Here is a 21,381-nt window from a genome sequence, read left to right on the forward strand (position 1 = left end):
CATTCCATTTATTCATTCAGGAGAGGAGAAGAGGGGAGAGAATGCCGGTTTCGTTGTGAGCATCGAGTCCTCCTCCGTCTTTTTCTCTTTCTTTTTGGGGGGGTGGCCATCCCTGTTTCCTCCCCTTCTTCCTTCTTCCTCTTCTTCCTCATTTTCCTTCTCCTGGAGGGATTCTGGTATGATTCTTCTCTCCGACTCTTTGGTCGCCTTCCTGTGCCTGTGCTTTGGCGGGGAGAGAGGGAGGGAGGGTGGTCGTGGATCACGATACGATATATTCTTGCCGGTCCGACAAGAGAAGCGGCCCGAGCGTGGGGACCCGCATATAAGAACACGGGGAGGAAGGAGGAGGGGGGCAGCTGGCACGGAGGAGGAGGGGGAGGAGGGGGAGAAGAATATAAAAAAAGAAGGATTCCATTGATTTGAATTATGTGATATGAATTTCTTCACCCGAGCAGTTCGACGTCCAGGCCGATGGCGCGCATGAAGAGGTTGACCTCGGCGAGGCGGCGGTCGCGCATGCCGCCGTCGGCGGGCAGGGTGCGGGCGACGGCGACGGTCTCCATGACGCGGTCCTTGACGCCGAGCACGAGGCGCTGCTGCTGGTCCGGGCCGGCGGCGACGCCCATGGCCGCGAGGAACTGCCAGATGTGCACGTCGGCGGCGCTGGCGGCAGGGTTCGCCGTGGCGGGGAAGAGCGCGGGCAGGCTGGGCTCGACGGTGTCGAAGAGGCGGGAGTAGAGGTCCGTCCAGTGCTGCCAGTCGTCGGGGGAGGGGGGTTGTTGGGCGGGGCCGGGGCCGGGGCCGCCGCCGCCGGTGACCTGCTTGACGAGCTCGGCGCGCGAGATGAGCATGGTGAGCATGCTGATGCCGACCTTGGTGCGGACGACGGCGGGGACGCTGACGCGGTCGAGGATCAGGCCGACGAGGCCGATGATGATGCCGAGGGGCGCCTCGTTGACGTAGCTGAAGAGCGGCGGCATGACGGCGGCGCAGAAGAGCTCGACCTCGTCCCGGACGGCGGCGGGGAGCGGCGTGCCGGAGACGAGGGAGGGGAAGGTGTCGCGGACGGCGTCCAGGCTGTCGAGATGGATGGCGAGGAGCGTGAGGAGGGTCAGGCGCTGTTGGTCGTCGAGGTGGCGGAAGATGCGGGGGATGGCCTTCTTGCCCTTGGACGGGCCGAGGAATTGGATGAAGGGGTGCGAGGTGGTAGGGCTGTGGTTCAGGGGATCGTCAGTCGGGGGGATCTCCCCATCGGAACATGAGTCTCTATAGATGACTGACCTCTGTTGGATGGGCTCCATCACCTTGCTAGCCTCCCACAACCTCTGGTTCAACGCCTGCATGTCCCGTCTCCATCGCATGTGGCCTTCGATCACCTCCGGGGGGCTCTCTTCGTTTGGAGGTGGAGGCAATCGTCTCTCGTGATCTTCCAGCTGCATGAGAACCGTGTACAAGGCTTCGACATTCCGCAGAGCGGTCTTGCGATCCGCGGGTCTGTTGGCGGGCACGTTCGCGGCGACCGACGGCGTGTCAGGACGCTTGATGTTCAACAACGGCCGCGGCGTTTTGGAATTGCTGAACGCGATCTTTCCGAGGGAGCCTTCCATGGTGAGCTGTTTGTTCTTCGGGCGAGCTTTCGCGGCCTCGACGGCGCGGGCGACCTGTTGCTCCATCCGAGCGACGTGGTTGTCGGCGTTTCCACCGTGACCACCGTTGCCACCCCGTGGATGATGTCTGCTACGACCATATCCATAACGGTTACCGCCCCCGGTCTGGAAGAGGTACGTCTGAGCGAATTGGTTGAGAGGCTGGCCAGGTCCGCTACGCGGTGGCCCCCGGATCTGAGCGTAAACCTGGTAATAGAAATCCTCTGCGAGCGGGTCACCTCCACCCGGCTCTTGAGAAACGCCTCCGGTGGCGGTCAGGAGCTGCTGGAGCTGGATGCGCGTGATGAAGTTCTTATCCTGGGGGGTCATCATGCCATTGTTCTTGCTGAGGAGGAAGATTTTGTGGTTGCGCTTGGCGCGCTTGGCTTCCTCGGCGAGGAAAGCTTCACGCTCGGTGCCGGACAGGTGCATCGGCTGCTGAGGGTGAGTCACGGGAGGACCATTGTACGAGGGTCCCCGGCCGTGACCCGGTTGTTGCATGGCGGGACCGCGGGGGGGCTGTACTGGGGGCGCGGATTGATGCACGACATGGGGAGGCAGCGGGTACCCGGGGAGAGGTTGACCTTGTCGCGCATCGAAATTCTGCGACTGCGGGCGGCCGGGTTGCTGGAGGGGCGATTGCTGTTGCTGCATCTGCTGGAGGGGGGAATGCTGGCGCTGCAGGACCTGCGGGGCGCGCAGGTTGGGGTCGTACTGCAGCTGCTGCGATTGCATGTCCGGTTGACTCACCTGTGGGCGCTGGAGGATCTGCGGCGAGCGCTGCTGCTGGAGCACGGGCTGTTGCGCAGGAGAAGCGGCGTTCCGTCCAAGCCCGAGCATGCTCTTGAGACCCTGTGTCTGGGCCAGGGGATTCGGGTTTTGCTGGGCCGCCGGACGAGCCTGGGAGCGCATTTGAGCCTCGACTTCTTCCAAGCTCATCATCTTCGACGCCTGCGTGGCGGCCGGGGCGGGGGCCGGCTCGCTGGAGCGCGAGGCGATGGAGGTCCCCCAGATGGACGCATCCGCCTCGAGCTTGGGGATGTACTCGGGCTGTCGGTAGGCCTCATAACCGCTCCGTGCCGGCGCCTGGCCGAGCCGGGTCTGACGGATGGGGTTACGGGCTTGATGCAGAACCTGTTCCTCCAACAAGGTATCCCGGACGCCCGCGGTCTGTCCAGCGAAATCGAAATCTCTTCCGACCGAGTCGCGCGTGACCGGTTCGTCGCCGCCGAAGGTGTCGTCGTTGAAGGTGTCGCCGGATTCGTCCAGTTGATGGCCCAGGCCGTCGTAGGTCTCTTCGAAGTCGAGCGTCACGCCGGCGTCTCGGCCATCCCCACGGCTCAGACCGGCGAACGGGTCGTGGGACTCGAACATGCCACGCGAGGCTGAGGATTTGTTGGGACCATCGCGAGGGAGCGTCGCATCGAATCCGAAGAACGACATGCCGACCGGTGGTTTGGATCGTCTGTCGAGCTTTGTCGGTGGTGGTCGGTGGTGATGAGTATGTCAAGGAGCCTCCGTTGACTTGTGGGAGCTTGGCGATCGTGTTGGAGGTGGTGATGATTGACGCTTGAACTGGATTGAGTTGAAACGGATGTTGTTGGTCAAGCGCCAGGATCATCCCAAGATGACGTCTGGCAACGATCGTGTGTCCTCTCCCAGTGAGACTTTTCGATGCCGAGATGGTCGAGTAAAGGGTTTTGGAGTGAGTGGATGTGGGTTGTCGCCGTCGTTGCAGCTTCCCGGCGACCTCGCAGATGGGCGAGAGTGGGTGGTGGGTGCAGTGCAGCACAATGGAAGACCGCCCAACGCCGCTTTACCACACTCTCACACGGGAAATCCTTCTCCACCAGGCCAGGGCACTTACAGGATTCACTTCTGACGTCTAGGAAAGAATTCCATGTGTTGCTTCTGCGTGTGCCTGAGGCCGAAGCGGGAAATCTTTCGAGGGTGGAGAGTGTGCCCAGGTGGGCAGGTATGGCGAGCGTCGATCTGTTCTGATCTCATCACGTGACTTTCTACAGCATGTGAGAAGCAGGTGAGGACCCCGTGATTTACCCAAACCCTAAAGACATATAGACATATAGTGGATCTCTCCAATGCGGGAGATCATATTATCCTCACATGCAGGTGGGATGGATGAACGAGACATGGAGCATATCATGGGACAATTGATGAGAGCACTGTCTTATTATAATTATTGCAACAGTGGCCGACCTCTCGAAATGCGAACGATCACCAACCTGGCCAACGTTGTCCTTGGAATGCATCGTGCGCTTCAGCTCGATCACCTACGTGATCCCATCTTGACAGCTGCTCACTTCCTCCCGCACGTCCTCGAGTGCCACAGAGACACGAAACCAGGTGGACAGAGGTGACTGGTGAACATCTGGGAATGTGCCTGGGTTGTACATTCCGTGCTATATGTGTGAACAACAGATGAACATGAACGACCCGTTCGAATCGGATATCCTCTGAAGTATATTATTTTCAGACCACCTACAGTGCAGAGATTATGCGTGCCCAGGTGCCGTTGGATATATATAGCTGTCCGCCTCTCTACAGCAGTGGAGATGATGTATGATGACCGATTAGGTAATTAACACACACACAGGTTCATCGTTTCCTTACAACAGCAGCAATGACAGTCATCATATCAGTGTTCCGAAACCATGAATAATAATAAATCATCATGATAGCACCCAGGTAAGAAAACATGGCATACCTAGCAGTGTCAGGAGAGCAACAGGCGACATCCATCCATCCCCCCCTTTCTAGCCTTCCACTCTGCTGACGTTGGGGTAGGTGCGTGGGTAGTATAGTATAGTGTAGTAGTACTCGCGGCATATCTCGTATTCGATGATAATGATGAGAGGAGGAGGCAGGCATCTCCTTCTCGATAAGATGAGAGAGACACATCTCGTATTGGCGACGAGAGAGGCATCTCCTCCTCGTGGTGATTACTTCATGCTGCACCTACCTAGATACTGTAGTCGTATATCATCATCTCCTCCTCCTCCTCCTTATTGTTATTGTTATTGTTATTGTCATTATTATTATGATTATTGCTATCATCACCGCCGCCGTAGGATGCCAGCACACAACATCTCCTGCGCTGGGTTTCTCTGTCACAGTCGGGTTCTGCATACGCGTCCGCTTTTCACTCTGGTCGTTGAGATGTACAGACCGCGATATGAAATGGCGGGAACATAACGAATATATATATATATATATATATATTACCATCGTCATGATCATCATCAACAACTTGGCTGGGGACCAGGCGACGTTGAGGCGTTGAGGATGAACGATTCGATGAAGCATGGCCTAAGGATAATGATAATACCACCTACAGTAGGTATACGTACCAGATAATTCTAACAATCAACTGTGGTACATGTACCCGAGTGGTGTGTATGTACCGGTACAACTACTGTGGACCCTGGGAAATCTCCCCGGCCACGCTCGTGCTCTATTATTTCCGGGTTGGCCTATTGAGCGCCTGTACTGGAAATTCGTGTACACCTGGGGCAGTAACATCTCTCACCCATTCGTCGTCTATCCATTCATCTCTCCATCAATTCTTTCCCTCCCTCTTCACCATCTGTCCACACTGGTCATCACCGAACGACCATCGATCATCGCCCGCATCACCCTCGCTGGCGCAAACCCTCCCTCCCTCTCCTTGACTTCCGCCGCTCCTCCATCATCATCACGATCATCACCTTCACATCATGGCGGGCGGGACGCGGTTATTCCGCTACATCGTCATCGCCTTTGTCGCCCTCATCACCATCCTCTACCTGACAGGCTCATCCAACTCCGCCACCCGCGAACAGTTCAAGTCCGCCACCGACAAGCTTCGCACCCAGGGATCAAACCTCCTCAACACCGGCTCGAGGAAGACGCCGGGCACCAAGGGTGAGCTGGCACACTCGGATACTGCCGACACCTCTCCCAACCCGTACGCCGACTCGACTCCGCCTCACAATGTCCTCTCCTCGGGGAGCGGAAAGCCCGCCCCTGGCCCTCGCATGAACGCCACCTTCGTCACCCTCGCCCGGAACTCCGACGTCTGGGAGATCTCCCAGAGCATCCGGCACGTCGAGGACCGCTTCAACCGCAACTACAACTACGATTGGGTCTTCCTCAACGACAAACCCTTCGACGACACCTTCAAGCGCATTACCACCGCCCTGACCTCGGGCCGCGCCCGCTACGGGCTGATCGGGCCCGAGCATTGGGGGTACCCGGAATACATCGATCAGGAGAAGGCGGCGCGCGTGCGCGAGGACATGAAGCGCCGCCAGATCATCTACGGCGACAGCGAATCCTACCGCCACATGTGCCGCTACGAGAGCGGCCTGTTCTTCCAGCACCCCCTGATGCTCGAGTACGAGTGGTACTGGCGCGTGGAGCCGAGCGTGAAGCTCTTCTGCGACGTGGCCTACGACCCCTTCGCCTACATGGCCCAGCACGGCAAGAAGTACAGCTTCACCATCTCGCTGTACGAATACGCCGAGACGATCGAGACCCTCTGGGAGAGCGTGACCAAATTCATCAAGAAGCACCCGCAGCACATCGCGCCCAACAACGCCATGGACTTCATCTCCGACGACGGCGGCGTCAAGTACAACATGTGCCACTTCTGGAGCAACTTCGAGATCGGCAACCTGAACTGGCTCCGGGGCCCCGCCTACACCGATTACTTCAACTTCCTCGACCGCGAGGGCGGCTTCTTCTACGAGCGCTGGGGCGACGCCCCGGTCCACTCCATCGCCGCCGCCCTCATGCTGAACAAGACGGAGATCCACTTCTTCAACGACATCGCCTACTACCACGTCCCCTTCACGCACTGCCCCACCGGCGAGCAATTGCGCGTCGACCTGAAGTGCTCGTGCGACCCGGGCGAGAACTTTGACTGGAACGGATACTCCTGTAAGATATCATCCCTCTCTCTTTCTCTCCCTGTCTCTCTCTCTCTCTCTCTCCGAACCTCCTCTTTTTCCCCCTTTCCCCTCTCAACACCCCCCCTTGAAAGACCGAATCGATTTTCCTGACGGAAACCCTGATCCAGGCACGGGTCGCTGGTTCGACATCAACGGCATGAAACGCCCGGCCGGCTACGAGAAGGAGAACTGACTCGCCGGCCGCTACGCCAACGTCTTCTTCGGCCGCATCAACCACACCGTCAAACGGAACCCCTTCAAACTGTTCCTCCTGTCCATGGCGCTGAAATTCGGAGTCGTCTGGTGGATCCGTCGGGTCTTTTACCCTCGGAAGAAGGGGGAAAAGGAGGAGGGATCCTCAAACGGGAGCGCCAACGGTAGGCATACCTGGATCAGGCCCGATGGGTCCCTCTGGGATGGGATTCTGGGTATGATCGGAGCGGGGAACGGACGGAGCACGAAGACGAAGAAGAGAAGGGACAGCGATGCTCCCTTTGTCCCTGACAAGGAGAGGAGCAGAAGACCTGCGGGCGCCGTCACGCATGATGAGGACCTCCCGCCTCTCTCCCTCGACGACGACGACGATGATGATCCCCGTTTTCAACCTTCTTCTTCTTCTTCTTCTTCTTTTTCTTCTTCTTCTCCGCTGGATTCCCTCCTGCTCTCCACCGCGAAGTTCTTCTCCTCGGTCTCCGCATCGTTCCCATCATCATCATCATCATCCCTGGGGTCCTGGATGACTTCCTCCTCCTCCTCTCGCCGGTCGAAGAAGGTGGCTTTCGATTAGGATTCTCTTTTCCCCCCACTTTGTCATCATCCGACATCGAAATCGAGCATTGACATTGAGCAAGAGAAAGTGAAAGAAAAAACTTGAGGGTCGTGGACCACCCCCTCCACTCCCCAACTACAACCACAACATTCACATCCACAACAACGATGACGGAGGACAAGGGAGACGATGCTGTGGGCACCTTTTTCTGTATTTTTTTGATTTCTCTGTATTACACATTTTTTTCCTTCTTCTTCTTCTTCTTCTTCTCCAACTTTGTCCTCGTGATCGTTGGTGTGATCGTTGTTTGTTGTGATCGTTGTGGGGTTTGTCGAAGATGTGTACCTGGGTATCTACTACGAGCACGAGAGGAAAACGCTACGTCCTTTATCACCTTCGACCTGGATACTCTCTCTCTCTCTCTCTCTCTCTCCTTGCTTATTTCCATCCCTTTTGCTATCCCTCCCTCCCTGGGAACCCGAAAAAGACTGATTGTGTCCATCGTGATGAGTTGGACATCCATCGGAGAGAACGGATGTCGAGCAGGAGCGATTGTTAGCTACTATCATGGAACGAGTACATATACGAATATCGGTCTTTGATCAACCGATCGTGATGAGAGAGAGTAAATAGATTGCCTGCCAGCTGCTCGGATCATAGGTGTCATACGAACTACGGTCCATAGTATTCTTGATCGGCCTACTATCCATACTCGTAGCGGCGTCGGCAACGTCGTCGTAGGTGTCAAATGGCAACACACATTATAGCGATAGTATATTTAGCAAAAGAGTCGTTGTGACAATATTAATTTTGATTTCGAGATCATCACTCGTCTCAGCTGCCTGTGGCCGTTATGTGCCCGCTTGACAAGAATTGAAATGTATATGTCCTTACATAAGCACGCAGGGCGACCGCCCACGAACCTCGCGATCGCCCTCTCGCGACATCATCTATCTACATACCTGGGTATGTTATCATGGTACCAAGTACTGCACGAACGGATCAAACACGGGAAAATCGTACCTAAAGCCTGGGAAATATCTGCACATCGTACCCGTCGCCCTTTTCGTCTCTCTGGCTCTCTCTCCCTCTCTCCCTCTCCCTCTGTCTTATGTTACCGTCTTTCGCAACGCCAAGCAAGGTACATAGAGGAAGAAACGAGGGACCAGGCTTGCGGAGGTCATGCATGAGAGGCGTTTCCCTTTTCCCCCTCGAGCTGCAGCAGCAGCAGCAGAGGAGCAGGATTTTGGCTTTTTTTTTCACCAATCATGCAGAAGAGATCACCTCCACTTCCTCCTCATGGAATCCCTCAAGCGAAGTGCTTTTTGACGTGCATCCTCCCGCTGTCCCCGTTGCGTATGGAGAGAGGTCCTGAGGAATTGTATACATGGTGCTCGAATGGCGGGCATCACCGATGGGATTGCGTTCCCATTTCCATGTATATGATATGTCATGCTTTTCGGTAAGGGTCTATTATGTGAGGAGGGATGAAAGGGAGGGAGTTTCCTGATCTTGTTGATGAGCATTATCATCACTCATCCTGTACTAGAGGTAGAAGCGCAATCGCGCTATGGCAGGTGTATACTGTGGCAGTTCCGTTCCTCGTTTGTAGAGTGATGGCGCTCCGTTGCCTGCGGTGTTGCTGCCGTGGAGAGAAGGCCGAGGGTTTGGGAGATAGAGAGAGAGTGCGTGTGAGAGTTTGCGTCTTCTTTCCCAATGGGGAAGGCTCACCGGTGATAATGTGCCTCGTCCCGACCTCATCACACACTGGCTTGTCAATCTCACCTCACCTCACCTCACCCACACACTCTTTTCCATTGTCTCATTCCGCCCAACTGCACCAATGGTCCAGATGGAGCAATTGGACCACATGCGCCACCACCGCCACCACCGCCCTCACCACCCTCACCACAACAGTACTGGAATCTCGAGGGCTCGGTGAAGACAGGTAGATGTCCGGGCGATTCTCATCTGACCGCTTTTCATGCTGTATGCCTCTTCAAACATGCGAAGATTCTCCATGAACGGGAGGAGAGCATCTCCACCCTCCTCCACATTCCCTCACGTCCCTGGCGCTGCCGCTGTCGAACGTGATCATCGTCGATCCTCGCGTCTCCCTTGGTGCGGTAGCTTCTTTCTTAGCTCCTCTCTTAGTAGTCTTCTTCTCGAAGGACTATCGTGAAGCTTGTTTCACCTTCTACCAATAGCACCCAAGCGAGGGACCATGATCTGGCCTGTTCCTTCACGATGGATCCACGTGGTGAAGCTACCAAGATCCGTCAGGTTCCGACTGGATCAAAATAGAACGCGCGCTCTGCAATGACGCGATCGAAATCGCATCCCCCGTCCACGGATGCCGATGATGATCACTTCTTGCGGTTCTGCCCGCTCTCCCGCCTTCTACGTACGGTAGATCCACAGGAGGAGCAGGATGTGTAAAGAGAGCGCCTGCAGCACCCAACAGCCACTGTGCAAGCCTCTATGGAATGGAAATGCGTGTATGTATGCCCACCGCTCTTACGCCATATGCCTATTCCTAATAAATGGAACACACTATCGTCTGTACGCCACAGTGACTCTCGATCATCACGGAGGTCGCGGGCATTCGTCCTCATCTTGTTACCCTCGGAGTCTGTATATAGCTTCGCCGTCCGTCCGCGAGACATTTTCTTTCCGAAAGCGGACTGCACTCCACGGGAGCTCACTGAAGCTATTCTCATGCACGTCGAGACTCCCGTGGCGTTCCTGCATCTCTTGGCACATGTGCAACTTCACGCCTAAATCCTGTCAGATATGCCCTCCTACAGTGAGCGTGTGGGCTGCAACATCCGTATGCTCTCCTGAGGTCATCTATCCGAGCACCTATCCGATATACAGCTGCCGGTCAAACCGGATCGAGGACTATGACTGCTCAATAAAAACGATGACAATTCAACTCCGCCGCGTACCAACCGGGCATCCGTATTAGTCATCACTGGAGGTCAATATCTGATGAGTCATCGGAGTGCTTCGTCCGATTTGACCGATGTCTGGCAGTTATGACAATTATTATGCCCACGCCATCGCCGCCATGGTCTCGAACCATCTTCGTTGATTCACGCCTGTGGCTGGACCAGCATGCTGGCGTCACCTCTGTCTCTGCAACTTGGGCTTGCTCGCTCGCTTGTGACAAAGCCATCATGAAGCCATTCACCACGACGGTCGTGATGGGAATTCTATATAAGAGCATCTTCAGATGCTCCCAGAACAGACGATCACACCCAATCGACCCGGTCTTCAGCGTTCACAAGAATCAAAGCAACTCCTGAGGATCACATCGATTGATCATCTCTCGTCGCGCAGATATGCGTTCACCCAACGTCCTGGCCGTGTGCCTCTTTGGATTGGTCTCCGCTGCACCTGCTCCTCAAGAGATCAACACCGCCCTCGCCTATGCCCTGCCCGACCCGACCTTCACGGTCAACTCCGCGGTCACAGCACAAGTCGTCACCTACGACCGTGATGCCATCTTCGCCGCTGGTATCAAGCAACTCACTGGCCTGGGTGCCATCATCCCTGCGACACGTGTAGCGGCTCTGCCCCTCGTGACCGCTCTACCGGCCATTGTCAAGAAGGCCGTGACGACCTGTACGTCTTTGCCGGTCGGCTACGGACCAACTCCTACCCCGGACACCCCGAGTGCTTTCCTAGCTCTCCCGGACTTCGGCAAGGCCGCTCTTGCCGCCAAGACCCCCTCGGGATACTTCCAGTCCTTCCAGAACCTCAATGCCTCGAACAATGCTTATGGCTACCTCGGCTATACCACCCTGACTACTTATGATGTCAACAAGTGCGCGGCCAAATGTACTGCTCTTACAGGTTGCGCATCTTTCAACGTATATTGGGAACGAAGCCCGTCTGTCGAGCCGGGCAACGATTGTCCGAATCCTCCGAGTACGACGTTGATCAAGTGTGCATTCTGGGGTGGTCCGGTCACTTCCGGTAATGCTGTCAACAACGGCCAATGGCGCAAGAACTTCCTGGTTGTCATTGCCGGTTCGAATGGCTACGTAAGCACAGCCATCCCGACCATTCCCGGGTACACCGACCCTGTTGCCTTGGGTAATGCCGCAATCAACGCTCCTTTCGACAAATTTGGCGCCGATACTTTCCTTGGCTCGCTCGTCTTCACCAGTGGTCCTTTCGATGCTACTCTCTGCGCGAGAGCTTGCTCCCAACAAGGATTCTGCCAGTTCTTCAACACTTATCTCCTGTACATCAACAGCACTGCCAACCCAGCCCAGAACCAGGGACAGTACTGCGCGCTCTATTCGGAGACCTGGACTGGAAAGTATGCGACTAACACGGGCACTGTCAACGGTGGCGATCGGTTCATGATCCAATACAGCTTTGCCTACAGCAATTCGACCAACCCCGGTCTTCCTGATCCTGCAGTCGCTGTTTCGCAAGCCACCAAGGTCATTGCCTCTCAGACTCTTCAGCCTTTTTGTTCCTCGTACCTCGGATACACCAGCGCTGCCACGGTCAGTCTCACGGCTACTGCTTATACGACTCCTACGACCACCAGCGTCGTGGTCATTCCGACAACGAATTACATCACCTCTACCTCCACTGTCGTGACCACCACCACCGCCACGAGCCACACGACCTCATCCCAAACCTCGACTCTGACTCCGAAGACGACCACCACCAGCACCACGACTGCGACCTACACCTATTACCAATACCCAAGCAAGCGTGCCGTCGCTTCCACTCCTACCGCCCTCACCCGCTTCCCCTCCGCGATCCTCTCCTCAGCCTGTAGCCTCCAAGCCACCAAGCCCACAGGCGCGGTCTCCACCATCACCGCCACCACCGTGACCCTCCCCACGATCCCCGTCACCCAAGTCACGACTCTCGTCTCCGTCGTCCTCGGCACCGCCGTCCCCGTCGTGACCTCCATCGCCACGGAGCTCGAAATCCTCACAGACGTCCAAGTCCTCCTAAGCACCCTCGTCCCCATCATCGACACCGTGCTGGCGACCGTCACGACCAGCCTGCTCCAGATCCCCACGGTCTCCGTCCCGTCGCTTTCGCTGGATACTACTTTGCCAACTGTCTCGGTGCCTACCATCTCCATCGATACGACATTGCCGACCGTCACGATCCCGACCCTCTCCATTGATACTGCTTTGCCTACTGTCACCATTCCCACTGTCACCCTTCCTACTGTCATTGTTCCCACCGTGTCGATCGATACTACCCTTCCTACTATCACCCTTCCTACCGTCACCCTTCCTACTGTTACTCTTCCTACGGTAACTGTTCCGACCGTGTCCATCGATACCACCCTGCCTACTGTTATCATCCCTACAGTCCCTCTTCCTACTGTCACCCTTCCAACCGTTACGATCCCGACCCTCTCTATTGATACCGCTTTGCCTACTGTCACCCTTCCCACTGTCACTCTCCCTACTGTCACCCTTCCTACTGTCACTATTCCGACCGTTTCGATCGATACTACCCTGCCTACAGTCACTCTTCCTACGGTCACTTTGCCGACCGTGTCGATCGACACAACACTGCCTACTGTCACCCTACCTACCGTAACGCTACCGACTGTTACTCTTCCGACCGTGTCGATCGATACTACTCTGCCGACGGTGACGCTGCCGACTATTACCCTTCCGACCGTGTCGATCGATACTACCCTGCCGACTGTAACTCTGCCGTCGGTCACCCTCCCGACCGTATCGATCGATACTACTCTGCCGACCGTGACTCTGCCGTCGATTACCGTTCCGACTCTTACCATCCCGAGTGTCACCCTTCCGACTATCTCTGTCCCAACCGTTACCATCCCGACAATTTCGATCAATACTACCATTCCCGAGGTAGCTGTGACAGTCGCTGCCAATATCACTCTTCCCGATGCCATCATCACTACAAGTACGACCGTGCTGACGACCACTGCTATTCCCACAACCATGAGCGTCATAATCTCTGAGATTATCAGCACCATCTTCAGCACGCCGAGCAGCACTCCCACAAGTGCCGCACCCACTTCTACTGGCACAGCCGGCGCCTCTGCATCTGGCACTGTCGCAGTGAGCGTCGGCCTCAACTTGACCGCTATTGTCGGCGTCGTCACCACAATCGGCATCCCCACCACCACCACCGCCATCACTACCACTGCCAACGTGCTCACCACCACCGCGGTTCCCACCACCATCAGCATCCCGGTCGTCCCGATCACGATCACCAATCCTTCCACCACCATCACCACCACCACCGCCATGGCCACCTCGACATCCTCAACCTTGGCCACCGTCGCATCGCCCACGGCGACCGCCTCCTCCGCCCCAATAGTTTCCTCCTTCGCCCTGCAAATCGTCGCCCCAGGCCTCGCCATCGACGGCGCCCTCCTCAAAGGCACCGGCGACACCAACTCCATCCTGCCCGGCCTCAGCAGCGACAGAGCCTACTCCAGCCTCCCCACCCTGCGCTTCACCTTCGACAGCGTGACCTCCCTCCTGGGCCTATCCGGCGCACCCTCCTGGACCATAAGTTTCTACAGCAGCACCGCCCTCCAGGCCAGCCTCTACCTCTCCCCGCTGTACATCGTCGGGCCGAGATTCACCCCCTTCATCCCCGCGACAACCAAATGCTCCGTGGACGCCAAGACCTTGCTCCTGAGCTGCTCCAACCCGAGTCTGACGGGCGCGGTCGTCCAGCCGACGTTCTGGGCCTCGAGGGGCAAGCTGTGGCTTGGAACGACCGGGATCGACCCGGATACGAAATCCCTGGGGACGAGCGTCAAGGTCAAGGTCGTTTATTGATTGGCCCTTTTCCCGTTTCGATTGGGTCTCTTTTTGATCTGGCCTGAGATTAACTGTTTTTATGAGAAATGTAGTTCGAGAGGGAGAAGTTAAGAATAGCTTTCTTTTGTATAGGATACGCGCGAGCAAATGGTTTCATAGGAGCAATAAAAACTTCACTTTACATCGATCCATCTACCTTCTGTCATATCGAGAGTAATTAATGGGAAACAAAGACAAATCCGTGTTTGTGAGGGAGGAAAAGTGATTACAGGAGTGTCCCCCAAACGAGAAAGAAACACCGGAAATAAAAGGGAAACCTCCTCCTCAAAACCCAACTCGACCAAATTAGAATTTGTGGATGTCAATCAACAAGAGAGAAAGAGAAAAGATTAAACCCAAAACCCCCCTACTTCTTCGCCTTCTTCTTCCCTCCTCCCTTTCCGTTCTCAGCATTCTCGTTCTCAACACCGCCCACACCGCCACCTTCCCCTCCCGCAACGTTACCGGCCTCGCCATTCGCGGCAGAAGCGGCGGCGTTGGCCGCGCCCTCCAACGCCGCCCTCGCGCGCGCACCGCCCCTCTTCCTCAATTCGCCGGTGACGCCCTTCAGGCTGGCGGGGACCTCCTTGCCGGTCTTGAGGTACCAGAGTTTGAGGTTGCGGGCTTTGTCCTTGAGCTGGACCTGGTTGCGGTCCTTGAGGACCTCGGAGACGCTGCCGCCGCGGCCGTAGAGGGCGAGGATCTGCGACCAGTGCGGGCCGTTGACCCGCTCGAGGCCCGAGAGGAGCGCGTCTTCTTCGGGTTTGGTCCACGGCTGCCGGATGGTGGACGAGGTGCCGGCCGTGGTGCTGGTTGGGGCGGTCGAGGGCCCGCTGGCGCCGGGCGTGCCGTTGGGTCCCGCGCCGGTGCCCGAGAAGGGTTTCTTGCCGTCGACGTTGGAGTCGGAGCGGGATTTGGCGTTGCCGGCGGCGGTGATGCTCTTGGATAGGGTGGAGAGGATGCTGCCGGCGATGCTGCCGCTGCCGGCTTTGGTGACGGATGTGCTGCTCTCGTTTGCGGATTGTCTGCCGCCCGCGTGGGCGCGGGTTGGGACGTTCATGATGCCGTCGACGTTCTTGCTGATGAAGGCGGCAAATTCACGAGAAAAGTCTTGCCACGAATATTTCTTCTGAAGCTCTCGGGCGGTCTCGGCGGAGGCTGGCTCGGCGAGGAGGTAGCTCTTTCGTTGACGGCTCCGGTCGATGAAATCTTGCTCACTAGGCGAAAGACTCGGCGCATCAGGATGGCGCGTCAGAATTTGAGCATCTAGATCTGGTGGGAAAAGCTCTTCCAGGAGTTCCTCAGGGCTGCCTTGGCTGTTGAGCAGAGACGATATATATGTTTGAGTCTTCATTTCCAGGTAGATTGCACCCTGCCACTTCAACAAGCGATGACTCAATGGCACAAAGGTCTCCATGAAGTATTCGTTCAAGTGGTAGAACGTGACGTCGAAAGCCCCGAGGATGCTGGAGATGAAGGTAGCGATATTCGCTCTGCGAATGATTTCTTGCTGGTTGGGCTGAAACATCTGAATCGCGATCGCATCGATGAAAGGTGTTTCTCGGCTGTAGACTTTTCGTGTCTGATCGAAGAGACTCTTGAGCGTGGCGTAAGCTTGGCTCTCTTCGGCATCGCTGCCGCTCATGAGCTCCTTGATCTGCTGGTAGCTGGCCTTTGATAGAGTGTGGATCAATTGCGTAGCCTGCGAAGACGTCAGAGGAAGTTTGGCAATTTCGGGATGATTGTCAACATACCAGGTTATCGAGAATGGGGAGACTCTGGATCTTCATGTTCATGCTCGCGTCATCGTTAGCGTTGTAATATGGCGAGCCATGGCGAGTCGCGTCGTGCGAGCGGGAGAGAGCAGAGACCTGCTGCGGATAAGGATATGGTGTTGCCGATTCGATTTCGGCGGGATAATATGACGACGGCGGCGCTTCCATATGAGGCTCTGCCTTGCCGTACGTCGACTCTGAAGACGGGAAATACGGCATGACTGCAGTACCCGGCTGATCTCGTGCCGGATAGGAACTCGAACTAGAACCTACGCCAACAGGCGGATAAGAGGAAGTTGGCGGTGCTTGCCAAGTCTCTTCACCCTGGTGGTATGGCGATGAATGAGAGCTCTGCCGGTCGTGGAAATATGGTTGTTGATGATAAGGAGTCAGCTCGGGATATGCAGAAGGCTGTGCGGAAGCGTCATTGGAAAGAGAAGGGTTTGACCAAGAAGGTGGTTCGGCGTATTGGTGGTGATGCTGATGAGGGTGGCTGCCGTGATCATTGCCGTTGAGTGGCGGCGATCCGTCTTGTTCTGGTGATTGAGCTACGGGAGCACGATAAGGTGGAGCAAGGGCATGCGGCACAGGATATGCAGATGGAGTAGTCGCTGTTGTTGATGCGGCGGTATGCGGCTGATCATGCCATTGTGGGACATCAGGAGGGTTTAGACCTGCACCGGCAGCATGGTCTTGTCCATCTAGTCGTCTTCGTTTATGCAAGCGTTCCGGAGAGTCGGATGGTTGCATAACGCCGAGACCTACTTCATGATGATGTAGGGCAGCAGCGGCAGCGGCAGCGGCGGAGGACTGATCATATGTGGAATATGATAGCGGCTCTGCTATACCTACGGCGTGTGAAATTAATGATCAGCCAAAGCTTTACCAAAGTCCGGTACCGATCTCTATGCGGAGGTAGAATTGAAATATCGTGAGCCATCCCACTCGAGATGGGGGTGATTAGAGTGAGGTTGGTCGGAGTGATGGATAAATTGGGGAAAGTATGGACCGCACAAGGTGACGGCCGAGTGGAGATCAATTGCATGTTTTCGAAGATGATGCCATGATGTTCAACATACCCTCCATGATTTCTTATTAGATCCAAAAGTGGAAGATGTGTGTTTGTCCCGCGTTGGAAGCTGTCTTGTTCGCCTCACCGGTCGTACAAGGTTTCGATGTGTGGAGCGAATCCGGCGAATGCCACCAGCGCCCACCGACACCAATGACAGATATAGAGGACAGGATGCACCTCCAATACACAAACTGTGTTGGCGATACTCGAAGGTTGATGGTCCGGAGCCCTAAATCAGGGCATTACCACCTTTCAATGCAATGCCCTACTCGAATTTCCCGATTGAGCTGGGTGTTGTCCTTTTTCGCGTGCAGTTCCCGGGAGATTGGACTCGGCAAATGTATTTCACTATGTCGACGGCCACGATTCAATGTCCGACACGCTTTGAAACGTGTTTGCTTGATGGAATTGGTGGCAGAGGGGATGCGGGAGGGACGAGTGAAGGAGAGGATGGAAATGAGGAGATGGCACTTGTCCGAGACAAAATAGCGAGAGAGAGAGAGGAGAGGACAGACGGCGGGAGAGCCGGGGCCCGGAGGTGTGCGTGTGTGTGCTGAGTGATGGGAGACAACCGTGACCACCTTGGAATTGGAATTGGTGAGAGAAATCGCCGCCCGCCCAACAGTGAGGAGAGAGGAGCCAAGGCTTCTTGCCATTCCCAGCCCTAATCAGGGTAAGTTTTCTGGTGAGCCGCAGCTGAAGACAAGAAATTGTCCAGCCGACGTCGATTTTACCCGTCGATCCGTCCGTTCCTCCCGCCCGTCCGCGACACACCTCGATGACTAATCTTTAGGGCTTGGGCGACTTAAGGTTTGACGGCAACCAACTCAAGTCGGGCTACAGGACTTTTCCTGCTTCTCCGTCGTGAGAATACACGTAGGTGGACAGGGCATTGGACGATTCGCGAGTTCGATATGAAAGAAGATTGCGCTGAACTTGATCATCCATTTCGAACCCTCATACATGCGTTGCATACCGCGCATACCTCCTCTCTGCGCTGGCGCAACGAGGAAGCTCCATAAAGGTACACAGGCCGTGCCAACGACTTTCATTCGAGCCGTGCCAGCAACGCCATCGAGACCTAATAGTAGCGGTGTCATCAGCACTGTGTCAATCTGTCGACTTCAGAGTTTGTAATGAAAATGTATGCGGGATATCGGACGTGTCTGAAAACCTACCGGCTCATCTTCAGAGAGGCAAACAAGCTTCGAAGACGACCCGGTGCCGTTGTACCGGCACCACTACAACACTTTTCAACTTCTGCATGTGTCTTGGACGCTCGCGAAGGTGACCCCAATAATTCGAATAAGGCTTTGTTCCAGCAAATGAAGGATACTACACATGATCATCTCTTCCGCTACACCAGTGGTCGATGGCTTTGGGATGAAGAGCAGCAGCTCCAAGAAAGGTATAGGGCTTTCAATGTTGTTGAGCTTCAGCGCTTGGCTGCCGAAGTCGTTGGCTCGACCGGATGTGCCTCGATAACGAAATTAGCTGAGGGAGGATACAACAAGGTCTTCCGCTTGACCATGAATGATGGGAAGCAAGTCCTTGCTCGAATTCCAAACCCAAACGCCGGGCCCCAATTTTACACGACTGCTTCCGAAGTTGCTACCATGACTCTTGTAGGTGCGTGTTGGCTCGACTGAGCGTATGTGACTACATGCTCATAGTTATGCAAGTGTCGAGACTTCCTCCAGATACCGACTCCTCGAATTTTGGCATGGAGCGCCACGTCAAGTAACCCTGTCGGCTCGGAATACATCATCATGGAAGAGGCAAGAGGATCGCAGCTTGCGGAGGTTTGGGACGAATTGAGCCCGGTTTCCAAGCTTGCCATAATGCGAGAAATTGTGGCTGTTGAGTCAAAGTTGCTGTCAATTTCGTTTTCACAGTGAGCCTCCGTGCTCATTGGTCTTTTGTTCTTGCAATACTGATCGTCCCTCGATAGCTACGGCAGTATATATTTCGCACACGATGCGGTTGAAGGTGCTGTCCCAGCTACCCTCACGAATGGCGCACTTGCAGAAATCCGCGACAAGATTCGTGATAAATACTGCATTGGGCCAACTGCAGAGAAGGAATTCTGGAAGAAGGAGCGCTCGTCTATGGAGATATCAAGAGGACCTTGTAAGCATTTTCATGGCGAGTTACAGTGTGTTGGCTAATCATCACCAGGGCAATCCCCCCAGGAGTATGTGACGTGTGTCGGCAGGCGGGAAAAAGAGTGGATTACTAGTCATGCCATTCCGAAGCCTTCAAGTATACCTGGACTGGCAATTACCGCCCAGAACGACCCCCAAGCACATTTGCACCTGTTGGATCGTTATTTGGAAGTGGCGCCTTCCCTAGTCGACCTGGAAGATGCTCTAACACGCCCAACATTATGGCATGGAGACCTTCACTCATCTAACGTGTTTGTGGAAGGCAGCCATATAACGGCTATCATTGACTGGCAAGGCGCATGGGCTGGTCCGCTTTTTCTACAAGCTCAGCCTTCTCCAATTCTGGATTATCGAGGAGAAATCATTCTCAAGCGTCCAGACAACTTTGACGATTTGAGTTCCGATGAACAAGCTGAGATCAAACGAACCATCTCGAAATCCACACTCTTTCAGCTTTATTTGCTGGAGACCGAACAACGCAATCCTCTTCTTGCACGAGCATTCCATCTAGATCATGGGAAGACACGGCGTCTGCCAGTGGCACTGTCGGGTAATACCTGGGATGACGACATCGTCTCTTTCCGTGGGTCGCTTATCGATGTTGAAAGGTATGTCCGAAAAGCGCTACATGCCATCTGTGACCTTACTCATCGTCGACCGTTGTATTCAGGTATTGGCACGAGCTCGGCATGCATGGAGAATGTCCGTACCATTTCACCCAGGATGAGCTTCTTGGACATCCAGCCGATGCCGAGAATTGGAACGCCGCTCAGGACTTTTTCGATAGCATCGAAGGCTTGATACAGAGGGATGGATGGACGAGCCATGAAGCGTACGAGGATGCGCTGAAGTACTTCTCGGAGCTCCGTCAGCGCGGACTTGATCAGATGAACGGCGAAGAACGTGCCAGCTTTGAACGGCAAACGCGTTGGGTCGAAGACAAAGGTCGAGCACGGACTTGACATGGTGCGTTCGATACCACCAGGATCCGATCACTCATGATAGCTTCGGGAAGTGCAGTTCAATTATCATCGAAAGACGTGCAGATGAAAAGGACACGCCGCAGCCCCAGATTGGGTTTCTTGTGCCGCAACAATGCCCGCAAAGGCAATGTTGCGTCTCCGCCCTCTTCATCTTCACCGAGCGGTCGTCAAATACTTGGAAATTTTATTGTATAAAATCATACACGTCTGAATAGAGATTAACAATTTCTCAAGGACAACTCGATACCGAAGCAAAAGAAGGACCACAAATTTGAGCCTCTCAGGGCTTTCCACCAATGCACAGTGTGTTCGTTCCTTGGTAGTTTGTCAAGCTTTACTCACTGGATCTCTGGAGTTCTCCACTCGCTACGCGCAGGTGCGATCACTGGCTTCGTGCATGGCTCGTCTATGACAGTGGAACGGACAGCCTGTTTCACATTTCGTCCATGCGAGGTGAAATATCACACAGCAGTGAAGAGCGTGAGCAAAAGACGTCTATTATCTCCAGCCGCGACAAGGGGTGTGCCGATGCTAGTCGAATTTGATCAAGAATGGTCATCAATGAGGCCGTAATAGTTCTCATATCAAGACTCCTGAGAGCCTGTGTAGGCCGAGCTCGCGTAAGACAGAGACCTCGCCCACCGGAATGTGCAGTCGCAGCATATCAGCCCTGGAATAGCACTGGTCTTCTGGTTTGAGCAGTATCATGTTATGCAAGACGACCTCTTCATCTTCGACGTGACGCGCAAGGAGCAGGAAAAGCTGCTTGCCGGCTTCGCACCATCGGGAATCGGGGTCATATGTCGTGATGCCTTCGACTGTGTGTCCAGCCGTATCGATCTCTACCAGGGAATGGTCCAAATTTCCCTCGTCTTCCCATCGACGATCAATTGCGAATTCTAGAGCAAATCCATCAAAGAACAAGAGCCTATCCAGATTGTCTTTCTGATACAACAGCAAGCTTTCTAAATCGTATCGAATCGGCACGGGGACAAAAGTTGCGAGAGGGTCATTGGGTAAGATACTGAGGAGCTCGTCAGGCATGTCAGCATATGTCTGCGAGAAAATTGTCCGGATTGACGACGGGGATGAGCTGGAGTACTCTCCGAACTCAAGGTCGAACGGGCATGATTCGGGCGATGGTCCTTGACCTCCGATGGCAGGACCACCAGCCCAGAAAAAG

General features: G+C 55.1%; 8 protein-coding genes across 8 annotated transcripts; 6 read left to right on the top strand and 2 right to left on the bottom strand.

Moving 5' to 3' along the window:
* Window positions 1-430: 430 nt before the first annotated feature.
* K489DRAFT_258137 (uncharacterized protein) lies at window positions 431-3,169 on the bottom strand. The gene is made up of 2 exons (XM_033600019.1): window positions 1,282-3,169; window positions 431-1,212 (listed from the first exon to the last, which is right to left on the bottom strand). The coding sequence occupies exons 1-2, from the start codon at window positions 3,087-3,089 to the stop codon at window positions 444-446; spliced, it is 2,577 nt and encodes an 858-aa protein (XP_033458893.1). The 5' UTR covers window positions 3,090-3,169; the 3' UTR covers window positions 431-443.
* Window positions 3,170-5,380: 2,211 nt separating this feature from the next.
* On the top strand, window positions 5,381-6,788 carry K489DRAFT_321374 (glycosyltransferase family 15 protein; the record flags this gene model as incomplete). Its single annotated transcript, XM_033601544.1, has 2 exons — window positions 5,381-6,584; window positions 6,724-6,788. The coding sequence occupies 2 exons, from the start codon at window positions 5,381-5,383 to the stop codon at window positions 6,786-6,788; spliced, it is 1,269 nt and encodes a 422-aa protein (XP_033458894.1).
* Window positions 6,789-7,433: 645 nt separating this feature from the next.
* On the top strand, window positions 7,434-8,184 carry K489DRAFT_258152 (uncharacterized protein). Its single transcript, XM_033600020.1, has one exon. It carries the CDS (start codon window positions 7,532-7,534, stop codon window positions 7,964-7,966), a length of 435 nt encoding a protein of 144 aa, XP_033458895.1. The 5' UTR covers window positions 7,434-7,531; the 3' UTR covers window positions 7,967-8,184.
* Window positions 8,185-9,626: 1,442 nt separating this feature from the next.
* K489DRAFT_258189 (uncharacterized protein) lies at window positions 9,627-10,520 on the top strand. The gene has a single exon (XM_033600022.1). It carries the CDS (start codon window positions 9,796-9,798, stop codon window positions 10,330-10,332), a length of 537 nt encoding a protein of 178 aa, XP_033458896.1. The 5' UTR covers window positions 9,627-9,795; the 3' UTR covers window positions 10,333-10,520.
* A 188-nt stretch (window positions 10,521-10,708) lies between these two features.
* Window positions 10,709-11,770, top strand: K489DRAFT_321376 (uncharacterized protein; the record flags this gene model as incomplete). Its single annotated transcript, XM_033601545.1, has 1 exon — window positions 10,709-11,770. A coding segment is annotated over one exon (1,062 nt), but the record flags the coding sequence as incomplete, so codon positions are not given.
* A 2,800-nt stretch (window positions 11,771-14,570) lies between these two features.
* On the bottom strand, window positions 14,571-16,728 carry K489DRAFT_411268 (uncharacterized protein; the record flags this gene model as incomplete). Its single annotated transcript, XM_033607789.1, has 2 exons — window positions 14,571-15,905; window positions 15,958-16,728. 2 exons carry the CDS (start codon window positions 16,726-16,728, stop codon window positions 14,571-14,573), a joined length of 2,106 nt encoding a protein of 701 aa, XP_033458898.1.
* A 65-nt stretch (window positions 16,729-16,793) lies between these two features.
* Window positions 16,794-17,633, top strand: K489DRAFT_258177 (uncharacterized protein). The gene has a single exon (XM_033600021.1). The coding sequence runs from the start codon at window positions 17,093-17,095 to the stop codon at window positions 17,537-17,539; it is 447 nt and encodes a 148-aa protein (XP_033458899.1). The 5' UTR covers window positions 16,794-17,092; the 3' UTR covers window positions 17,540-17,633.
* A 742-nt stretch (window positions 17,634-18,375) lies between these two features.
* On the top strand, window positions 18,376-20,177 carry K489DRAFT_322024 (uncharacterized protein; the record flags this gene model as incomplete). Its single annotated transcript, XM_033601587.1, has 5 exons — window positions 18,376-18,675; window positions 18,724-18,944; window positions 19,002-19,180; window positions 19,229-19,823; window positions 19,886-20,177. 5 exons carry the CDS (start codon window positions 18,376-18,378, stop codon window positions 20,175-20,177), a joined length of 1,587 nt encoding a protein of 528 aa, XP_033458900.1.
* Window positions 20,178-21,381: the final 1,204 nt, after the last annotated feature.

The sequence above is a fragment of the Dissoconium aciculare genome (genome assembly GCF_010015565.1).
Source record: "Dissoconium aciculare CBS 342.82 unplaced genomic scaffold K489scaffold_8, whole genome shotgun sequence".
Taxonomy (NCBI): domain Eukaryota; kingdom Fungi; phylum Ascomycota; class Dothideomycetes; order Mycosphaerellales; family Dissoconiaceae; genus Dissoconium; species Dissoconium aciculare.